Source organism: Macaca thibetana, chromosome 4 (genome assembly GCF_024542745.1).
Source record: "Macaca thibetana thibetana isolate TM-01 chromosome 4, ASM2454274v1, whole genome shotgun sequence".
Taxonomy (NCBI): Eukaryota; Metazoa; Chordata; class Mammalia; order Primates; family Cercopithecidae; genus Macaca; species Macaca thibetana.
The window spans coordinates 94,277,520-94,296,235 of record NC_065581.1 but is presented as its reverse complement, the minus strand read 5'-3'; the positions used below and the strand labels follow the sequence as shown (position 1 = coordinate 94,296,235).

General features: G+C 36.4%; 2 protein-coding genes across 3 annotated transcripts in view; both read left to right on the top strand.

Annotated features, from left to right (window-relative positions):
* Window positions 1-18,716, top strand: part of MMS22L (MMS22 like, DNA repair protein) — a 138,660-nt gene that overhangs the window by 35,899 nt on the left and 84,045 nt on the right. For both annotated transcript variants that reach the window (XM_050786559.1, XM_050786560.1), the window contains 4 exons: window positions 224-286; window positions 12,423-12,542; window positions 14,737-14,963; window positions 17,307-17,816. In XM_050786559.1, the coding sequence (XP_050642516.1) occupies window positions 224-286; window positions 12,423-12,542; window positions 14,737-14,963; window positions 17,307-17,816 (920 nt within the window). The remainder of the gene's footprint in view (window positions 1-223; window positions 287-12,422; window positions 12,543-14,736; window positions 14,964-17,306; window positions 17,817-18,716) is intronic.
* NDUFAF4 (NADH:ubiquinone oxidoreductase complex assembly factor 4) overlaps window positions 1,847-18,716 on the top strand; it is a 350,782-nt gene continuing 333,912 nt past the window's right edge. Inside the window, exon 1 of the mRNA XM_050786574.1 lies at window positions 1,847-1,856. The gene's annotated coding sequence lies outside the window, so the exon portion shown is untranslated. The remainder of the gene's footprint in view (window positions 1,857-18,716) is intronic.

The following is an 18,716-nucleotide window of genomic DNA, read 5'->3' as shown; positions in this document are numbered from 1 at the left end:
ACAACTCCTGATATGGTTTGTATTGGATTGGAATAGTTGTATATTTTTTTCTGCCAAGTTTGTTAACTCTTTACCAAAACAATATTAGAAATTCAAGAAATTACATTGATGCTGAATGATAGAGGAAAATGTACTGCACATTTAATTTGCTATATTCTAATTTTAAATATGGGCATAATCGAGAGCAATAATTTTGATACACTACTGTTTACTTCCTTTCTAGAGAAAAGTAGAATCAAATTGGAACTTTGTAGAAGAACTGCTGAAAAAGTCCATCAGTGTTCAGGTATGCAATTAAAGTAAGACAGTTTGTGGACTTTGCTTAATTTTTATGCCATACATTTTATTTTTAGCAAGCTGTTAAAATGATTCAGATAACAAATAACTTCCATGCTTTGAAGGGTCAACTCACAGTAGTTTCTTTTAGTGATTATTCTTTAAAGATTTTTAACACTAAGTTGTCAGTTAAAGGACAAAGATAATATCCTAGTTGATGACTTTGACAAAATGTATTCAAAATAAGTGGTAGATGCTTCAGAAGTGTATGCCATTCCTTGACTGTATGATATCAAACTAGGTGACACAATGAGGGAGATAGTCATTGGCATTGAAAATTCAGCTATATCCTCATCACAGCGGGAAGGTGACTTGCCTTGCTGAGCAATTTGTCTTACAGGCTTGAATCATATTCTAACTGATAAGGTCCTAGTTTCTGAGCATTCATTTCATACCTTATCATTTTCCTTTCTGCAGAGCTGTTAATGTAGTGCTTCATGGCCTAGAGGTCACACTTGACCTCCTTTTAAAATAGTTTTAAACATGCTGTTCATCACATTTTTAAACATATTGTGTGGAAGCCCTGTAAAGTTTTGTAATATGTTATCATTTTTGTAAGAGTTTATGAAAAATTATAATAAAGAATATTTTGGAATTTAGGAAATATTTTTCATTTAAGAAATAAAGATTATTTAAAACTTGAAGAGGAATAAAAGAAATATAGTATAATATTGCTTTATACGTGTGTGTGTGTATGTGTGTGTGTAGTAGCTATGTCTTTGGAAAACATTTTAATTGCTTGAAATTTTCTTTTACCCATTATCTGCATTAACTCTTACTTTTTTAGGAAACATAAAGGCATTTAGTTATAATATGAATCATCTAATTATGAACTAAAAATTCTATCTTAGAATGCCAAAGAATTCTGCATACATAAATTGGATCAAAAACAAAAGATCTATTATCTTTTTATAATCTTTCCCACAATCCCTGGAAAAGTTTTTATTATATTTTCTCCTATATCATATCCATTGGTCTTCCTCATTTTTTTTGAGAACATATTGATTTAGTAACTTAAAAAGTTTTTTATGTATATTTTTTATTTCGGAATGAAGGGAATTACTAAAAAGTGGTTGTAAAATAAGATGCATATTACAGTGGTCATTGTCATTTGTATCAGTTATTAATTCAGTCTTACTGCTTTAACATAGCATACTTAAAACCAAATCCAAAGAATTTCAGCAAAGTCTGGATAACATTATTCTGTTGGGAGTTACTGAATCTGAGTCAGTAACTAGGGGCTTTAATTTCCAATTAAGTGTAACTGCTTGTGTCCTTTAAATTTACTTCTGCTTGGCCCATGTTTCTGTTGTATTTAACAATTTTTAAACTCCCTTTCAACTCTAACAGTGTATGAATTTATGGTTTTGCACTCAGCTGGTTTTAAGTTACAGAATATTTCTTAGGAAGCTTTAAAGGTTTATATGGATAAATATATATATATTATATGTATTTACATAGATCTCAGCCCTGCACACCAGAGGTCTAGATATAAATTCAGCTCTGTTGGCTGTTGGGGGAGCATAGCAGGAGTGAGACTGACCTTGCTGGCTGCATGGGAGCTGGGTGAGGCCTGCCACTGCCAGCTTTCCCCCACTTTTCTGGAGACCTGTGTGAAGCAGCAGAGGCAGCCATAATTCCCCTTCGAACATAATTTCGTGGCCCTGAGAACTGCCCCCACCCATATCTACTCCACAGTGTTTTCATCAAGCCCTCCCTAAGGAGAATCTGAGCTCAGACATGCCTAACCATTCCTCCACCTTATGGTTTGTATTAGGGTTCTCTAGAGGGACAGAACTAATATATATATGGGAGTTTATTAAGGAGTATTAACTCATATGATCACAAGGTCCCACAATAGGCCACCTGCAAGCTGAGGAGCAAGGAATCCAGTCCGAGTCTCAAAGCTGAATAACTTGGTGTCCAATGTTTGAGGGCAGGAGGCATCCAGCACAGGAGAAAAATGTAGGATGGGAGACTAAGACAGTCTAGTCTTTTTATGTTCTTTTGCCTGCTTTTTATTCTGGTGGAGCTGACAGCTGATTAGATTGTGCCCACTTAGATTAAGGGTGGGTCTGCTTTTCCCTGACCACTGACTCAAATGTTAATCTCCTTTGGCAGCACCCTCAAAGACACACCCAGTATCAATACTGCATTCTTCAATCCAATCAAGTTGACACTCAGTATTAACACAGTCTTTCTTTACTTACCTGGTAGCCGAAGATAGAAAACATAAACTCATGAGAGCTCCATGGCCCCATCCATCACCTGATAAACCTGAATACTTACGCAGGTGATTTCAGGGCAAGTTTATATCCCCCCTATAGTACCACAGCTGATGCTCTCTTGAAAGTGCCACCTCCTGGCTGGAGGCCAACCAAGTCAAGCCATTACAGCAACTCAGAACAGCCCTGCTCCAAGGAAGGAGAAGACAACATCTAATTCCATTAACTGTAACATCCTGTTTAACCAGAGGTCCTGAGTCTGTCCACATGACAACTTCACTGGCAGCATAACCAACATTTGAGAAAACCAGTGTACTAAACAAAACTACAACCAAGGATCCTCACAGAGTCCATTTCACTCCCCTGCTACCTCCACCAGAACAGGTGGTGGTACCACGGCTGAGAGACCTGAAGAGAGATCATATCACAGGACTCTTTGCAGGCACCCCCCCGCCCCCGCCCCAGTACCAGCCCAGAGCCCAGTAGCTCTGCTGGGTGGCTAGACCCAGAAGAACAGTAACAATCACTGCAGTCTGGCTTTCAGGAAGGGGGAGAACACCACATCAAGGGATCACTCTGCAGTACGAAAGAACATTAGTCCTTGGATCTCAGATCTTTCCTCTGACATAGTCTATCCAAATGAGAAGGACCCAGAAAAACAATCTGGTAATATGACAAAACAAGATTCTTTATCACCCCCACAAGATCACACTAGCTCACCAGCAATTAATCCAAACCAATAATAAATCTCTGAATTACTAGAAAAAGAGTTCTAAAGGTAAGTCGATTATTATGTTACTTAAGGAGGTAACAGAGAAAGGTGAAAACCAAATTAAAGAAACTTTAAAAATAATAACATATGCATGAAAAGATCTCCAGAGAAATATATATCATAAATGAAAAACAATCACAACTTCTGGAAATGAAAGACACATTTAGAGAAATGCAAAATGCATGAAAAGTTTCAACAACAGAATCGAACAAGTAGAAGAAAGAGCATCAGAGCTTGAAGACAAGGTTTTCAAATTAATCCAATCCGATAAAGACAAAAAAGAATTTGTTAATAAATGAACAAAACCTCCAAGAATACTGGGATTATGTTAAGTGACCAAACCTAAGAATAATTGGTGTTCTTGAGGAAGAAGAGAAATCTAAAAGTTTGGAAAACTTATTTGAGGGAATAATTGAGGAAAACTTTACTGGCCTTGCTAGAGGTCTAGACATCCAAATACAAGAAACTCAAATAACACCTGGGAAACATCACAAGAAAGTAATCACTTAGACACATAGTCATCAGGTTACCTAAAGTGAAGACAAAGGAAAGCAGCTTAAGAGCTGTGAGGCAGAAAGCATCAGGTAACCTACAAAGGAAAACCTATCAAACTAACAGCAGATATTTCAGCTGAATGCAAGCTAGAAGGGGTTCGGGTCCTATCTTCAGCATCCTTAAGCAAAATTATCATCCAAGAATGTTGTATCCAGTGAAACTAAGCTTCATAAATGAAGAAAAGATAAAGTATTTTTCAGACAAACAGATGCTAAGAGAATTTGCCACTACCATGCCAGCACTGCAAGAACTGCTGAAAGGAGACCTAAATCTTGAACCTCAAAATATACCAAATAAACCTCCTTAAAGCATAAATCTCACAGGGCCTGTCAAACAATAACACAATGAAAAAAAAAAAAAGGCATTCAGGCAACAACTACCACAGTGAATAGAATAGTACCTTACATCTCAATACCAACGTTGTATGGAAATGACCTAAATGTGTCGCTTAAAAGATACAGAATGACAGAATGGATAAGAATTCACCAACCAAGTATCTGCTGTCTCCAAGAGACTTAACACATAAGGACTCACATAAGGTAATGGGGTGGAAAAAGAGTCCATTCAAATGGGCACCAGAAGCGAGCAGGAGTGTTGCATCAGGCAAAACAGATTTTAAACCAACAACAGTTTAAAAAGACAAAGAGGGACATTATGTAATGATAAAAGGATCCAACAGAAAAATATCACAATCCTAAATAGGGAACATACACAACTAACACTGGAGCTCCCAAATTTATAAAATAATTACTTGACCTAAGAAATGAGATAGATGGCAACACAATAATAGTGGGGGACTTCAAAATTCCACTGACAACACGAGTCAGGTCATCAAGCCAAAAAGTCAACAAAGAATCACTGGATTTAAACTATACCCTAGAACAAATGGACTTAACAGATATTTACAGAACGTTCTACTCAACAACTGCCGAATATACATTCTGTTCGCCAGCACATGGAACACTCTCCAAGATAGGCCATATGATAGGCCACAAGTCTCAATAATTTTTATAAAATTGAAATTATATCAGCTACTCTCTCAGACCACAGGAATAAAATTAGAAAGCAACTCCAAAAGGAACCTTGAAAACTACACAAATATGTGGAAATTAAATAATCTGCTTCTGAATGATCTTTAGGTCAATAATGAAATCAAAATGGAAATTTAAAAATCCTTTGAACTGAATGATGATAGTGACACAACCTATCAAAACCTCTGAGATACAGCAAAAGCAGTGCTAAGAGGAAAGTTCATAGCATTAAATGCCTACATCAAAAAGTCTGAAAGAGCACAAATAGACAATCTAAGGTCATACTTCAAGGAACTAGAGAAACAAGAACAAACCAAACCCAAATCGCATCCAAAAGTGGGCTAAGGACATGAGTAGGCAGTACTCAAAAGAAGATATGTAAATGGCCAAGAAACAGATGAAAAAATGCTCAACATCACTAATGATCAGGGAAGTGCAAATCAAAACCACAATGCGAAACCACCTTACTCCTGCAAGAATGGCCATAATTTAAAAACAAAAAGTAATAATAGATGTTGGTGTGGACTTGGTGAAAAGGAAACACTTTTACACTGCTGGTGGAAATGTAAACTAGCACAAACACTATGGAAAACATTATGGATATTCCTTAGAGAACTAAAAGAAGATCTAACATTTGATCTATCAGTGCCACGACTAGGTGTCTATCCAGATGAAAAGAAGCATTATGAAACACTTGCACATGCATGTTTATAGCAGCACAATTCGCAATTTGCAAAATATGGAACCAGCCCACATGCCCATCAATCAATGACTGGATAAAGAAAATTTGTTATATATAGAAAGTGGAATACTACTCAGCCTTAAAAAGGAATGAAATAATGGCATTTGCAGGAACCTGAATTGAGTTGGGGACCATTATTCTTAGTGACGACACTCAGGAATGGAAAACTAAGCAACATATGTTCTCGTTTATAACTTGGAGCTAAGCTATGAGGACACAAAGATGTAAGCATGATATAATGGACTTTGAGGGCCTGAGGGGAATGGTGGGAGTAAGGTGAGGGATAAAAGACTATACTTTGGGTACAGGCCGGGTGTGGTGGCTCACGCCTGTAATGCCAGCACTTTGGGAGGCCAAGGCAGGTGGATCACCTGAGGTCAGGAGTTCAAGGCCAGTCTGGCCAACATGGTGAAACTCTGTCTCTACTAAAAATACAAAAATTAGCTGGGTGTGGTGGCACATGCCTGTAATCCCAGTTTCTCAGGAGGCTGAGGCAGGAGAATCACTTGAACTTGGGAGGCAGAGGTTTCAGTGAGCCAAGATCATGCCATTTGCACTACAGCCTAGGTGACAAAAGCAAAACTCTGTCTCAAAAAAAAAAAAAAAAGACCATACTTTGGGTACAGTATATATTGCTCAGGTGATGGGTGCACCAAAATCTCAGAAATCAACACTAAACAACTTATTCATGTAACCAAACACCACCTGTTCCCCAAAGACTATTGGCGGGGGGAAGAAAAGTAGGTCAGGTGACCAACCATCCTGGTTTGCATGGCCCAGAGTTTCAGTGCTAAACCAGGAAAGATCTGAGCAAACCAGGATGAGTTAGTCACCCTGGAAGTAGGAATAATATGACTAACCTAAGAAACATGCTCTATGAATTTAGGCCTAGCGTCAAGTCAAAATAATATCTTTCCTATGGGAAAAGAGGCCATTATAATATTTAGGAAGAAGTAGTGTTATGGTTCTCTGCTGTTCCTTCAGTTTTAGTGTTCCTTGATTGTACCAAATTATATTCTACAAGTAGTATAGGACTATGTGTTGAATTTCTGGAAACCAATTTTGTGGGTGCAGTAGTAGGTAGTCATAAAGAATAATATATTTGGATAGAACTATTGGTTTGATTATATCTATTTTCCTCCCATTGAGGTAAATTGAAATCTGACCATAGTCATGTACTTGATCTCCAACAGTGACAGTGGTGAAAGAGTCCATTTGCTGTGTTTAAAAACAAAAACCTTCCAAAGATACAGCAGCCTTCAAATAAAATTAGTCTACACTTCATTATACTTTTTGTTTTTATTTTTCATTTAAAGAGACAGGGTCTTTCACTGTCACCAAGGCTGGAGTACAGTGGTGTGGTTATAGCTCACTATAACCTTGAACTCCTGAGCTCAAGCACTTCTCCTGCCTCCTTCTCCTGAGTCATTAGGACAGGTGCATGCCACCATCTGTGGCTAATATTTTCATTTTATAGAGACAGATCTTGCTATGTTGCCCAGACTGTTCTTGAACTCTTAGCCTCAAGGAATCCTCCTGCCTCAGCCTCCAAAAGTGCTTGGGATTACAGATGTGAGCCACCGCACCCAGCCCACCACTACAGCTTTAATCAAGCAAATAATGTTTCAAATTCTTTTTTCTTGCTAGAGAGGATCTGCCAGAAACAGGTAGAGTTTCAGTTTAGTAAAGAGAACATATATTGCTCAATTTTACTTACATAGGTACAAATAGTAAAGTGCTTTAAAAACAGTTTTTTAGAGGTAATCCTATTTAATATTTGTGAATGCTAATTGTAAACGTGTTCTGCCTTTGGAACAGCATTATTGTTTTCATATGAAAAAAATATTTTTCATCTTTTGCTACCTGCTTTTTAAAAGCCTCATTGTTTTCTGAGATCACAGAAGTAATGTTTAGTTTTATAAAGGTTATGGAAGGGTATTTAAAAAGTAAACTTGATTTTAAAAAATCATTTTGATTTTTTAAACACACATTAATTTGGAGAGTCCAGGAGTGGAAACAACTCAGAATGTGATTAGATCTAAATAATGTGGGACAATAGTCTTTAAATAACTAACTAAAAATCATAGTGTTTCTTGAGTAGAAGGATCTTACCTGGGATATTGAAGTCCCACTCTATTCACTCCTAAAAATAAATCCAATTAGGGAAACTTCTGGTAACAGTTGCTGTTTAGACTGTGAATAAATTTTCTTCTGATGATGATTTCTGATAGGTAGATTCATTATGCATAAATAAATGAGCTTTTGTTAAATTATATATAATAACCAGTTGTTAAATTGTCATTTCTATATAATAACTAAGGTAAAAGAGTGAATGTGCTTATTATTAGTTCAATTAAAGATTTGACCTATGTAGTATGCCCAAATGTAATATGCCTGAATTTGATTGTTCAAAATAAAGATAAGACATTCTTTGAAAAAGGACTAAAGCAGAGATTAGAAGCAGGCATATTCATTTAATGGACTTATTGGAATATTCATTAAATAGTTCATATTCTCTCCCTGTCTCATACACACACACACACACACACACACACACACGAGATGAGACACACTGAGATCCCATAAGGGCTTCTGAAAATGTGGGAGATGAGTAGTACTCCTTGAGCCAGTCAGGTTTAAGGCTGTGTGGAAAAGAGGCCCACAGGCCTTATGGCTTATTAAAAACAATCTTTAATCAGAGGGCATGGAATTACATGTCTTTAGTCAAGTCTCTGTGATTAGGTAGGGTTTGCTTAAAACTGACAAAATTGATATGTATCATCTTAAGGAACACTACTGTGAACCTGTTGCATTTATTATTTGGTCATCAAAAGAGTAGCATTGGTCTAAAAACAGTGCATTTCTCTCCTGCAGATAAAACGACAGCTATCCCTGTGCAAGCACTGTACTTAACACTTACTGCACATTCCTTCACTTAATACTTAGGACGGTCTTGTGTAGTGATGATATTTCTGTTTCCATTTTACACTTTTACAGACTGAGGCCCAGAATGTTTGAAGAACTTGTCCAGGTTCACACAGCTAGCTTGGGAAATGGCAGAGCTGAGATTTGAATTTTCATATATGTTTAACTCCACTGTTTGGTACCTAGCATTCATCCTTTTGCTTTTCCCAAACTTTGCATATTTTTTACAGTTTAAATATGTTTTTGTGGATTTTACATGGTAAAGTGAGTTTCAGATGTCAAATAAAACAAAACCCTTCAATATTAACTTTGATAACATAATCTACTTTTTAACCTTATAAACATGATAAAATTAGTATGCTTTATTTCAATTCAGTAGTGTGCCATAGGAATCAATATGAACCTGAATCTAGTTTAATATTTTCTTAATAAAATTAGAGGCTAATGATGGACAGAACCTTGCCTTCTTTGGTTAAATAAGCTTAATTGTTTACTCAAGAAGCTAAATGTCTTTCCCTAAGCCATAACTACTTGTTGGGAAGAAGCATCAGAACCCAGATCTCAGTTTTGTTCATGAATCATTTATGGAGGCTTTTTGGTGAAACAGGCACTGTGGTGTATACACCATGTGGGCATTATTCTGTCTTTCACAGAGCTCTTAGATACTTGAAAGCAGATAAACTTAACATGGTAAGTATGATGATGTAGGTATGCCTAGTGTGCCATAAAAGCATAAAGAAAGGCCACTTATCTAGTAGGGGAGTTAGGAAGTCTTCTGGAGAACTTGTAGTCTGAAGTGTATTTTAAATAATGAATAAAGAGTTAAGGCCTTGTCAAAAAAAAAAAAAAAATTGTGCATTGCTGTTTTTTACCCATGTTTGGGTTACTCTTCTTTCATTGAAAAAGTTTTATACTAAGATCACTGTGTTCTTCTTTACCTGTACACCATTTCTGCTAGTGACCCTGATGTTATTGTGTATAATCAAACTGTGCTTTCAGTTTCTTAATAGCCTCACTACTTATTAGATTTTCTTTTACTTGCCTCATCTTCTTCCTCCCATGGTTATACTCTACAGTTTTTCACTTTTCATTTTTCTTTTCATTTTGCCTATTACCATTGACCTTTTCATTTTTCTGTGCTCTTCCATTTCCTCACTTTCTTTCTTAAACAATGTATACAACCCATTATTATAATTACTCCATGAGAAACATCTTTAATTCCATGGCCCTTAACTTGTTTTAACCATGAAAAAACCATTTTTTCTCTCCTATCTCCCACACCACCCGCAACTGAATATTGTGGGAGAAAATCATACATTCATTTTTACTAAGGTGTCTGACTTTAAATTCTTGATCATAATCTTAAATGGCTGTCAGCTCTAGAATGTTTGCTTTTCTACTCTCCAAAGTGACTTATTTCAGAACTTCTGTTTATGTTGTTGGTGGTTTTTTTGTTTGTTGTTGTTGTTGTTGTTGTTGTTGTTGAAAGAGTGTCATTCTATCTCCCAGAGTGCAACAGTGCAATAGCAGTCTCAGCTCACTGCAACCTCTGGCTCCTGGGTTCAAGTGATTTTCCTGCTTCAGCCTCTCAAGTAGCTGGGATTACAGGCGCCTGCCACCTCGTCCAGTCCAGCTAATTTTTGTGTTTTTTAATAGAGATGGGGTTTCGCCATGTTGGCCAGGCTGGTCTTGAACTCCTGACCTCAGGTGATCCACCCACCTCGGTCTCCCAAAGTGCTGGGATTACAGGTGTAAGCCACCATGCCTGGCCCAGAACTTCTCTTTGACATACAAGTTAATACGTGCTCTTCTCTAATCCATTCAGCTCAACATCTTGCCTCATAAATTATTGAAAAGTAGAATTGGTCAGTTAAGAATTCCTCTCTTTACACCTTCAAATCTCCCAATACATCTGCTTCATATTTGCTCTCTCAGACTATCCTTCTTTTATATTGGAAGTGTCACTTTTTCTATCAAGAGCTAATTCCTTCCCCTGTACACTGGATCTTAACTCTTCTCACTTGTTCAAAGACTTTATTGTTTATATGTTTTCACTTAAATATCTTTACTTCCTCACCTCCTAGATGTCATATGCCATCCATAGTTGAGCTTCTTCATCATAGTCTTCACCAAGCCCCAAACTGCTCTGGCAGCGCCATCAATGACTTCCATATTGTTTCTTCCAAGGGTTCTTATTTCTTCTTTTTGTAACCTCTGAGCAAAGGTCAATCCTATTCACCATTGTCGGTTTTCTGAAATACTTCTCTTGGGATCCGCAATGCCTGGTTTCTTTTTTGCTTCATTGAACAATTGTTTTTGCATATAGAGTATTCTCCACTTGCTTCATATCAAAATGTTGTAATATCAAAGGGCTCTCAGTTATGGATCCTTTTATCATTGACCCAAATTTATGTCAACAACTCTGACTTTAATCCCTTAACTCTAGACCCATAGGTCAGATTGTCTGCTTAATAGCTCTACTTGGATACCCTGGACACTCACCTCATAAGTTCCTCGTTTAGTCTTTGCCATTTCAGGAAATAGCACCATTGACCTATTTCCTTATGCCAAAACCTGAAACTTCTTTCTTTCATACCTTAATGTAGTTTACCAGCAAATCCCACTGAATGTTTTTCCAAACATGTCTTTAAAGTTTCAGTCTTATAGTTTCACACAATCGCCTCCTACCTGTTCTCCCTGTGTCTCTTCTTATCCCCTTTATTCATTCTTTATGTATAATCCAGAGCAGTGTTTTTGAAACAATCACATCATGTCATTTCGGTGCTTACTCTCTTCCAGTAGCTTCCCAACATATTTAAAATACAATCCAAATTTCTTACCAAGACCAGTAAAGCCTCAAATGAGATATGATGTTTTCCTGTCTAGAAATAATACCAAGCCTACTAATAATTGAGGAACTTTCCAATCATTTTCTCTGCCTTGAATGTTTTTCTTCCAAGTCTTTATTGACTTTCATTTAATCAGGTAGTTCAACTGCAGCCCTTCAAAAGGCTTTTCCATTCATAGCAGCTGATAAAATAGTGATGCTCATCCTCTACCAGTTACTTTCACATTACTTTGCTTTGTTTCATTTTTCACAGCAGTTATTTCTGTTCAAATTTATATTGTTTTAGTATCCTTTTCTTTCCTCGCCAAAAATGTAAGCTCTACCAGTACATGTGCCATGTCTGACTGACTTGTCCTATGCGTAGTACATTAAAACAGTGCCTAGTATGTGGTAAGTTTTAAGTACAATTGTTGAATGATTGGAATTCAGGGTGTGTCATTTAAAAAATATATGCATGGTTATGTTGTCATAGAAAAAGCATCTATGTTTTTTCTACTTCCTTTTCCTCCTGTTATCTCATAAAAGGTTGAAATAGAAGTACTCTGCCAATCCTTTGATTTTAGAAAGAACAACTCCTATAATACTATAAAAAATTTAATCAAGTACTTAAGTATGACCAAGCCCTCTGGATTTGTGTACATCTTAATTATTAGGTCATCTTTGCCACTTCTTTCTGGTTTGGGTTTCTTTTCTGGTTTCTGGGTTTCCAGTACCATTCAATTATGAAACACCTGTAATTTTTAACTAATTGAATTAAAATTCGAGTTATGTGATTTCTGTTATCTGAATATGTTAATGGTCTTTAAAACATGTTTTTGGAAGTATGTGTTATGTTGATTTAGACCTAGTCTGAATGTGAGAATGGGTATGATTGGGTGATATATATTTATTTTCTTTTTAGCTGCAGGTTATACAGTACAATATCAAGTGAAAATGTTTATATTGCCAGAGCCCATTTACCTTCTCATAACTTCAGTTTATTTTTTAGGGTAGTATTCTAGAAGAACAATTACGAATGTATCTTCACTGTTGTTTGACGCTTTGTGATTTCTGGGAGCCAAACATTGCAATTGTTACCATTTTATGGGAATATTATAGTAAGAACCTGGTGAGTGAATAGAATGTGATTTTGCTCCAGGAATTTTAATAATTTGTTCATATTTGAGGAATTTCTTTATGGTTTAATTATGAATAGTTATGGATTTTTCTTAAAAAGTTAATTTTTTTTCAGAGTAGATTGGAGTAGCTCATGAATAGTTTTATCTTTAACATTGTCTGTAGAGCTTTGTCATAAGGGAGACAGCATTTGGTATCCTTTTTCTCTTCACAGCAAGTGTAAACAGAGTAGCTAAAATGTAGCAGATATTTATAAAATCTTCATTTATAAATGTTTCTAATAATAATTGGTTGCTCATGACACATTGAACAGGCACTGCTGTCCTGAGTAAGAAACAATCCTGGCATTTGAGTAGCTTATAGGCTAGTGGGTGGGAATACATACATTGTGGGAAAAAGGTTGTAATTGTGGAACTCCAGAGGAGGGGGTGTCTAACCTGGTATCTGTATTTGTGGAAGACTTTATGAGGTCATAATTTTTGAACTTGGCTTTGGGAATGAGTAGAATTTCCTAAGAACAGAAGAAAAAGATCCAGGCAGAATGAACAGTATAGACAAATACATGGAGGTATGAAAAAGCGTGGTCTGTTCCTACCATGTCAACGGTTCTGAATGATAGGCCTGGGGTAACTATGGAGAGACTGAAGATAGGAGACTAGAGAAGGCAGTCTGGGACTAGACTATGAAGGGTTGAAGATAATGTACAATTAATTCTGGTTTATTCAGGAGACAGTAGCAAGGATATGACTTAGGTATGTGTTTGAGAAAGTTGTTTTTTTTTTCTGTAAGTGGTGTAAATGAATTGGGTACAGACGAGTTAGTGGTTTATTGTAGTTGTATGAGCAAAAATACTATGGCTGAGAACTGAAATAGGGACAATGTATTTCAAAAGGAGAGGGTGAGTTTGGAAGATTAAAATTTTAAAGGTAGATTTTAAGGATTTATACCTTGTGTATAGAGAGGAGATTGAGAGGTGTATAGAACCTCTCAATCAAAATAGAAAATGGTAATGAAAGATTTACAAGTAAATAACAAGTTTGGATTTGTGGATAATGGAGCTTACTAAAAAATTAGAAAAATACCCTTCTCTGAAGCATAATTTTTAGGCTAGTTGAGAAATGACTGATTGTAATCCTGAGGCAGGATGTGTGCAAGGTGAGTCTGGGGTGTCTTGTCATACCAGAAAGCAGGGAAGGTATCAAAGTAAGCTACAGTCGTGTCAGAAGGACACAGGAGCCAACCTGAAGGAACATCCATTGCCCAGAGAATGGGAAAATTTGAGCATAAGAAAGAATTATGACTGCAATGAATTAAAACATATTAAATATGTTTAAATCTCTGAATTTATGCTTCTTTGTAAAAAGTTATTCTGGAAAAAAAAAAAAAAAAAAAAAAACACCTAATTCTGAAAACTGTAAAGAAAATACAAACTTTATTTTAGAGTAATCAAATTTCTGATGAACTAATTAAAACATGATAGAATTAGAAGTCACCAGTTTATACATTTAATGAAATAAGGCATCTGGGCAATGATCATCAATGCTACTAAAACGTTAAGTTAAAGGCTAGTGGGACCACTAAAATGGGTGGACCAGGTTGATAATCTGACCAATCTTAACATCACAAAAAGCCAGAACTTATGTGCCTTTTTGCTAAATGCAATAGGAACTACTCAGTACTACTGATGAAAGATTCTTGCCAAAAAAGTCAACATGAATCGGATAAAACCTCTAGATATAGTGACCAACTTACAGAAAAGATAGGGGATAAAAGATTAAGTAACACTAGAGCCATACAAGCAGCTAAATTTAGAACATGGGAAATTTTATACAACAAATGACCTGATATTAAAAACAAGTGGTATAACAAAAACATTGGGAAACATAAAGAATCAAAGAGCCAAAAGTGCTGTGCATATCGCTGAATGCAATGTGTGGATTTTGTTTGTATCCTAATTTGGACAAATCAACTGTTAAAAAGACACTTTTGGGGACAATCCAAAATTTGAACACCTCTTGATGCTCTGTTCTTTCATGGAATTTTTATTTTAGGGGATCATGTTTATGTAGCTTTTGTGATGAAGATGAGTCAGAATTTTGATGAACCAACTAACCGGGATTTGCAGCTTACCATTTTATTTACTAAGAGACTAATAATTATTTTCTACCTTTTTTCCCCCCTTTTAGAATAGTTCCTTCAGTATTTCTTGGCTTCCTTTTAAAGGCCTTGCTAATACCATGAAGTCACCCTTGTCGATGCTTGAAATGGTGAAGACTTGCTGTTGCGATAAACAAGATCAGGATCTGTATAAATCCAGCAGTAGTTATACAATTTTTCTTTGCATTCTGGCAAAAGTTGTTAAGAAAGCAATGAAGAGCAATGGCCCTCATCCTTGGAAACAAGTCAAAGGAAGGTATATGCAGTATCTTTTGTCATGAATGTGCACTGATATCTTTGGATAAGTGTTACTCTTTGTATTTTGTTAAGTTTACTTGGGGCTAGAGTCTTAATTAGTTATAATATTACTAGGTAATCCATTATATGCATTTGATTAAAAGTTATAGAAACAAACATCTTCAGGTTGCACATTGGTAGGTGATAGTTTCAACATATAAAACTTTTGTGTTCTTTGAGCCCAGCAGTTCATAAGCACTGTTTTTTTTTTGTTTGTTGTGTTTTTTTTAATGAGAACTGACCAGAGTATAGTAGAACCAGATAACTAATGTTCTCATTTGGGAACTATGCTATTTTCATTTCTGATAAAATAAACTGTGGTCACATTAGTCCATTGTTTTCTTTCTCTCTCTTTTGAGAGTTTTGCTTGTTCAGTGAGTACACTTTTAAATTGTCTTTCTTTTTTCTACTGCCTTTGCCTGTAGTAGCCCTTTTCTTAGCCTTCTTTGTGCAATACACCACCATCTACCACTTGCTCAGATTATTTGTTGAGACCTCTCAGGGAAGAGAATACTAGGTAGGGACTTCTCAAGAATCACTTAATGAAATTCCTGTTTGAGTCCCACAGTGAGTAATTCTTATAAGCGCATGGTGATATGGTTTGGATTTTTTATTTATTATATACTGTTTTAAATGGCAGCTTCTTTATTAAATCTTCAAGAATCACATGGCTCAAACAGTTTTTTTCTTTTGTTCTATTTGACAGTTTGTTTTTGAATCTTAAGGAATTTTATGGAAGACATAATACTCAGAACTTTATGGCTGAAAGAAGTCATTGGAATTTATTCAATAACAATTCTGTTTATTAGACACATACTGTATGTCAAACACTATAGTGGAGATAGTAGTAGATGATACAAAGATAATTAAACAGATCTTTACTTTTAAGAGTTTGTCAGCTTTCAAGTAGTTACTTATAAACATTTAACTCTCATGAGCATTACTCATTTCTGTCCTGAATAAACCAGTTATAGAAGTTGCAAAACTAAAGGCCAGGTGTGGTGGTTCACACCTGTAATCCCAGCATTTTGGGAGGCTGAGGCGGGCGTATTACTTGAGATCAGGAGTTTGAGACCAGTTTGACCAACATGGTGAAACTCTGTCTCTACTAAAAAAAAAAAAAATAGCCAAGCGCGGTGGTGCGTGCCTGCAATCCCAGCTACTCAGGAGGCTGGGGCAGGAGAATCACTTAAAACTGGGAGGCGGAGACTGCAGTGAGCCAAAATTGTGCCACTGTACTCGAGCCTGGGCAACAGTGAGACTCCGTCTCAGAAAAAAAACAAAACAAAACAAAAAAACAACTTAATTTGTAAGTAGGAATTCAGATGAATTGTTTTCAATTCTAATCCCTTAATTGATGAGAGAAAAGTATGTCAACTATTAACTATATTATTATCTAGTGTATTAACTATTGTGTCAACTATTGTATTAAATAGTATTGATGAGAGATTTTTATATGCCTAGTTCTTTGCAGGTGGCTAAAAATAATTTTTCTAACACCTTGCATTGTCTTAAGGTATAGGTAAAATAAGAACGAGTCTTTGTGAGGGGTGCAGGGAGAGAGTTTAAGGATAATTGTTATGTAAAATTGTCCTGTTAAGATTTCTGTAAAAGCATATCACATTGTACTTAAAATATCATATATTCTTTCTTATTTACTAATAAAAATAAGAAAAGAAGGGTGATGGGGGACTTGAATAAAAGGAAAAGCCATATACTATATGAAAACATTTGTGGCCGGGCGCGGTGGCTCAAGCCTGTAATCCCAGCACTTTGGGAGGCCGAGACGGGCGGATCACGAGGTCAGGAGTTCGAGACCATCCTGGCTAACACGGTGAAACCCCGTCTCTACTAAAAAAAATACAAAAAACTAGCCGGGCGAGGTGGCGGGTGCCTGTAGTCCCGGCTACTCGGGAGGCTGAGGCAGGAGAATGGCATAAAAACCCGGGAGGCAGAGCTTGCAGTGAGCTGAGATCCGGCCACTGCACTCCAGCCTGGGCGACAGAGCGAGACTCCGTCTCAAAAAAAAAAAAAAAAAAAAAGAAAACATTTGTACTGTCTTTGGGGAAAGCTATTGAATCCTTTGATTCACTTACAGGTGATTTGCCTCATCATTGGGAAATTTCAAGGTAGGGCCATTATGTGAGTTTACTTTCTAAGTAAACAAAGTGACAAGGCAGCATCAAAATGAAGAATTAGCTTAAAATTTAATGAGATTGTCATGAGCATTGAAGCACATTTTAAGAGATACAAGTTTTTGTGAATGCAACAATTTTATTAAAGCATTTTTAATGTTTTACAGGATATATTCAAAATTCCATCAAAAAAGAATGGAAGAACTAACTGAAGTTGGTCTACAGAACTTTTTTAGCCTTTTTCTACTGTTAGCAGCTGTTGCAGAGGTAGAAGATGTTGCAAGTCATGTTTTAGACCTCCTGAATTTCCTCAAGCCTGCTTTTATAACGTCTCAGAGAGCCCTCATTTGGAAGGGTCACATGGCCTTCCTCTTGATGTATGCCCAGAAAAATGTGGACATTGGTGTTTTGGCTGAGAAGTTTTCGTGTGCTTTCCGGGAGAAAGCAAAGGAATTCTTGGTGTCTAAGAATGAGGAAATGATACAGAGACAGACTCTCTGGACACTTCTTTCCATATACATTGATGGTGTTCAAGAAGTGTTTGAGACCAGCTATTGCTTGTATCCTTCCCATGAAAAACTGCTTAATGATGGCTTTAGTATGCTTCTGCGAGCGTGCCGAGAATCTGAACTTAGGACAGTATTGAGCTTTCTACAAGCTGTTCTGGCCAGAATCAGGTATGGTTTTCAGTTATATGCTAATTTATGATTTGTTTTATATAATCACTTATGTGAATTTTATGTTAAAGTTATATGTATATACACATGCACACATATATACAAATACACATGAAATCCAAATGTAGAGGAAGGATTTAGTTTTCTACTACATGGGCATAAATCACTATAGGTTGAGTATACCTGTGTACTAAAATGCTTTTATATGAAATGCTTGGGACCAGAAGTGTTTTGGATTTTGGATTTGTTTAGATTTTGGAATATTTGCATATGCATAATGAGATATGAGATATTTTGAGGAGGGGACCCAAGTGTAAACATAAAATTCAGTTATGTTTCATATATACCTTATACACATAGGCTGAAGGTAATTTTATGCAACATTTTGAATAATTTTGTGCATGAAACAGTTTTGACTGCAACCCATCCCATGAGGCCAGATACAATTTTCCACTTGTAGTGTCATGTTGACCCTCAAAAAGTTTTGAATTTTGGAGCATTTTGGATTTTGGATTTTCAAATTAGTGATGCTCAACCTGTAGTTTTCAAGCTGTTTTGCAAACAATAGCTTTTCAAAAGAAAGCTTATATGCAAACACAAGATGCAGAACTAAACTCAAGAGCAGCTCTAGTGCAGTCTGAGAGCCATGGTTTCCCTTAGCCCTTCCTTCCCCTGCTATCTCTCAGAAAAGTGTATTATTACCCAGAGATACGTTACAGATATTCAGAGCAAGATCATGAGCTCATGTCTGAGGTGGCTTTTACTGAAGCATTTGTAATTTTGTGCCCATAAGGAATCTTTGGCCACACTACACTTTTTTTTTTTTTTTTGAGACGGAGTCTTGCTCTGTAGCCCAGGCTGGAGTGCAGTGGCCGGATCTCAGCTCACTGCAAGCTCCGC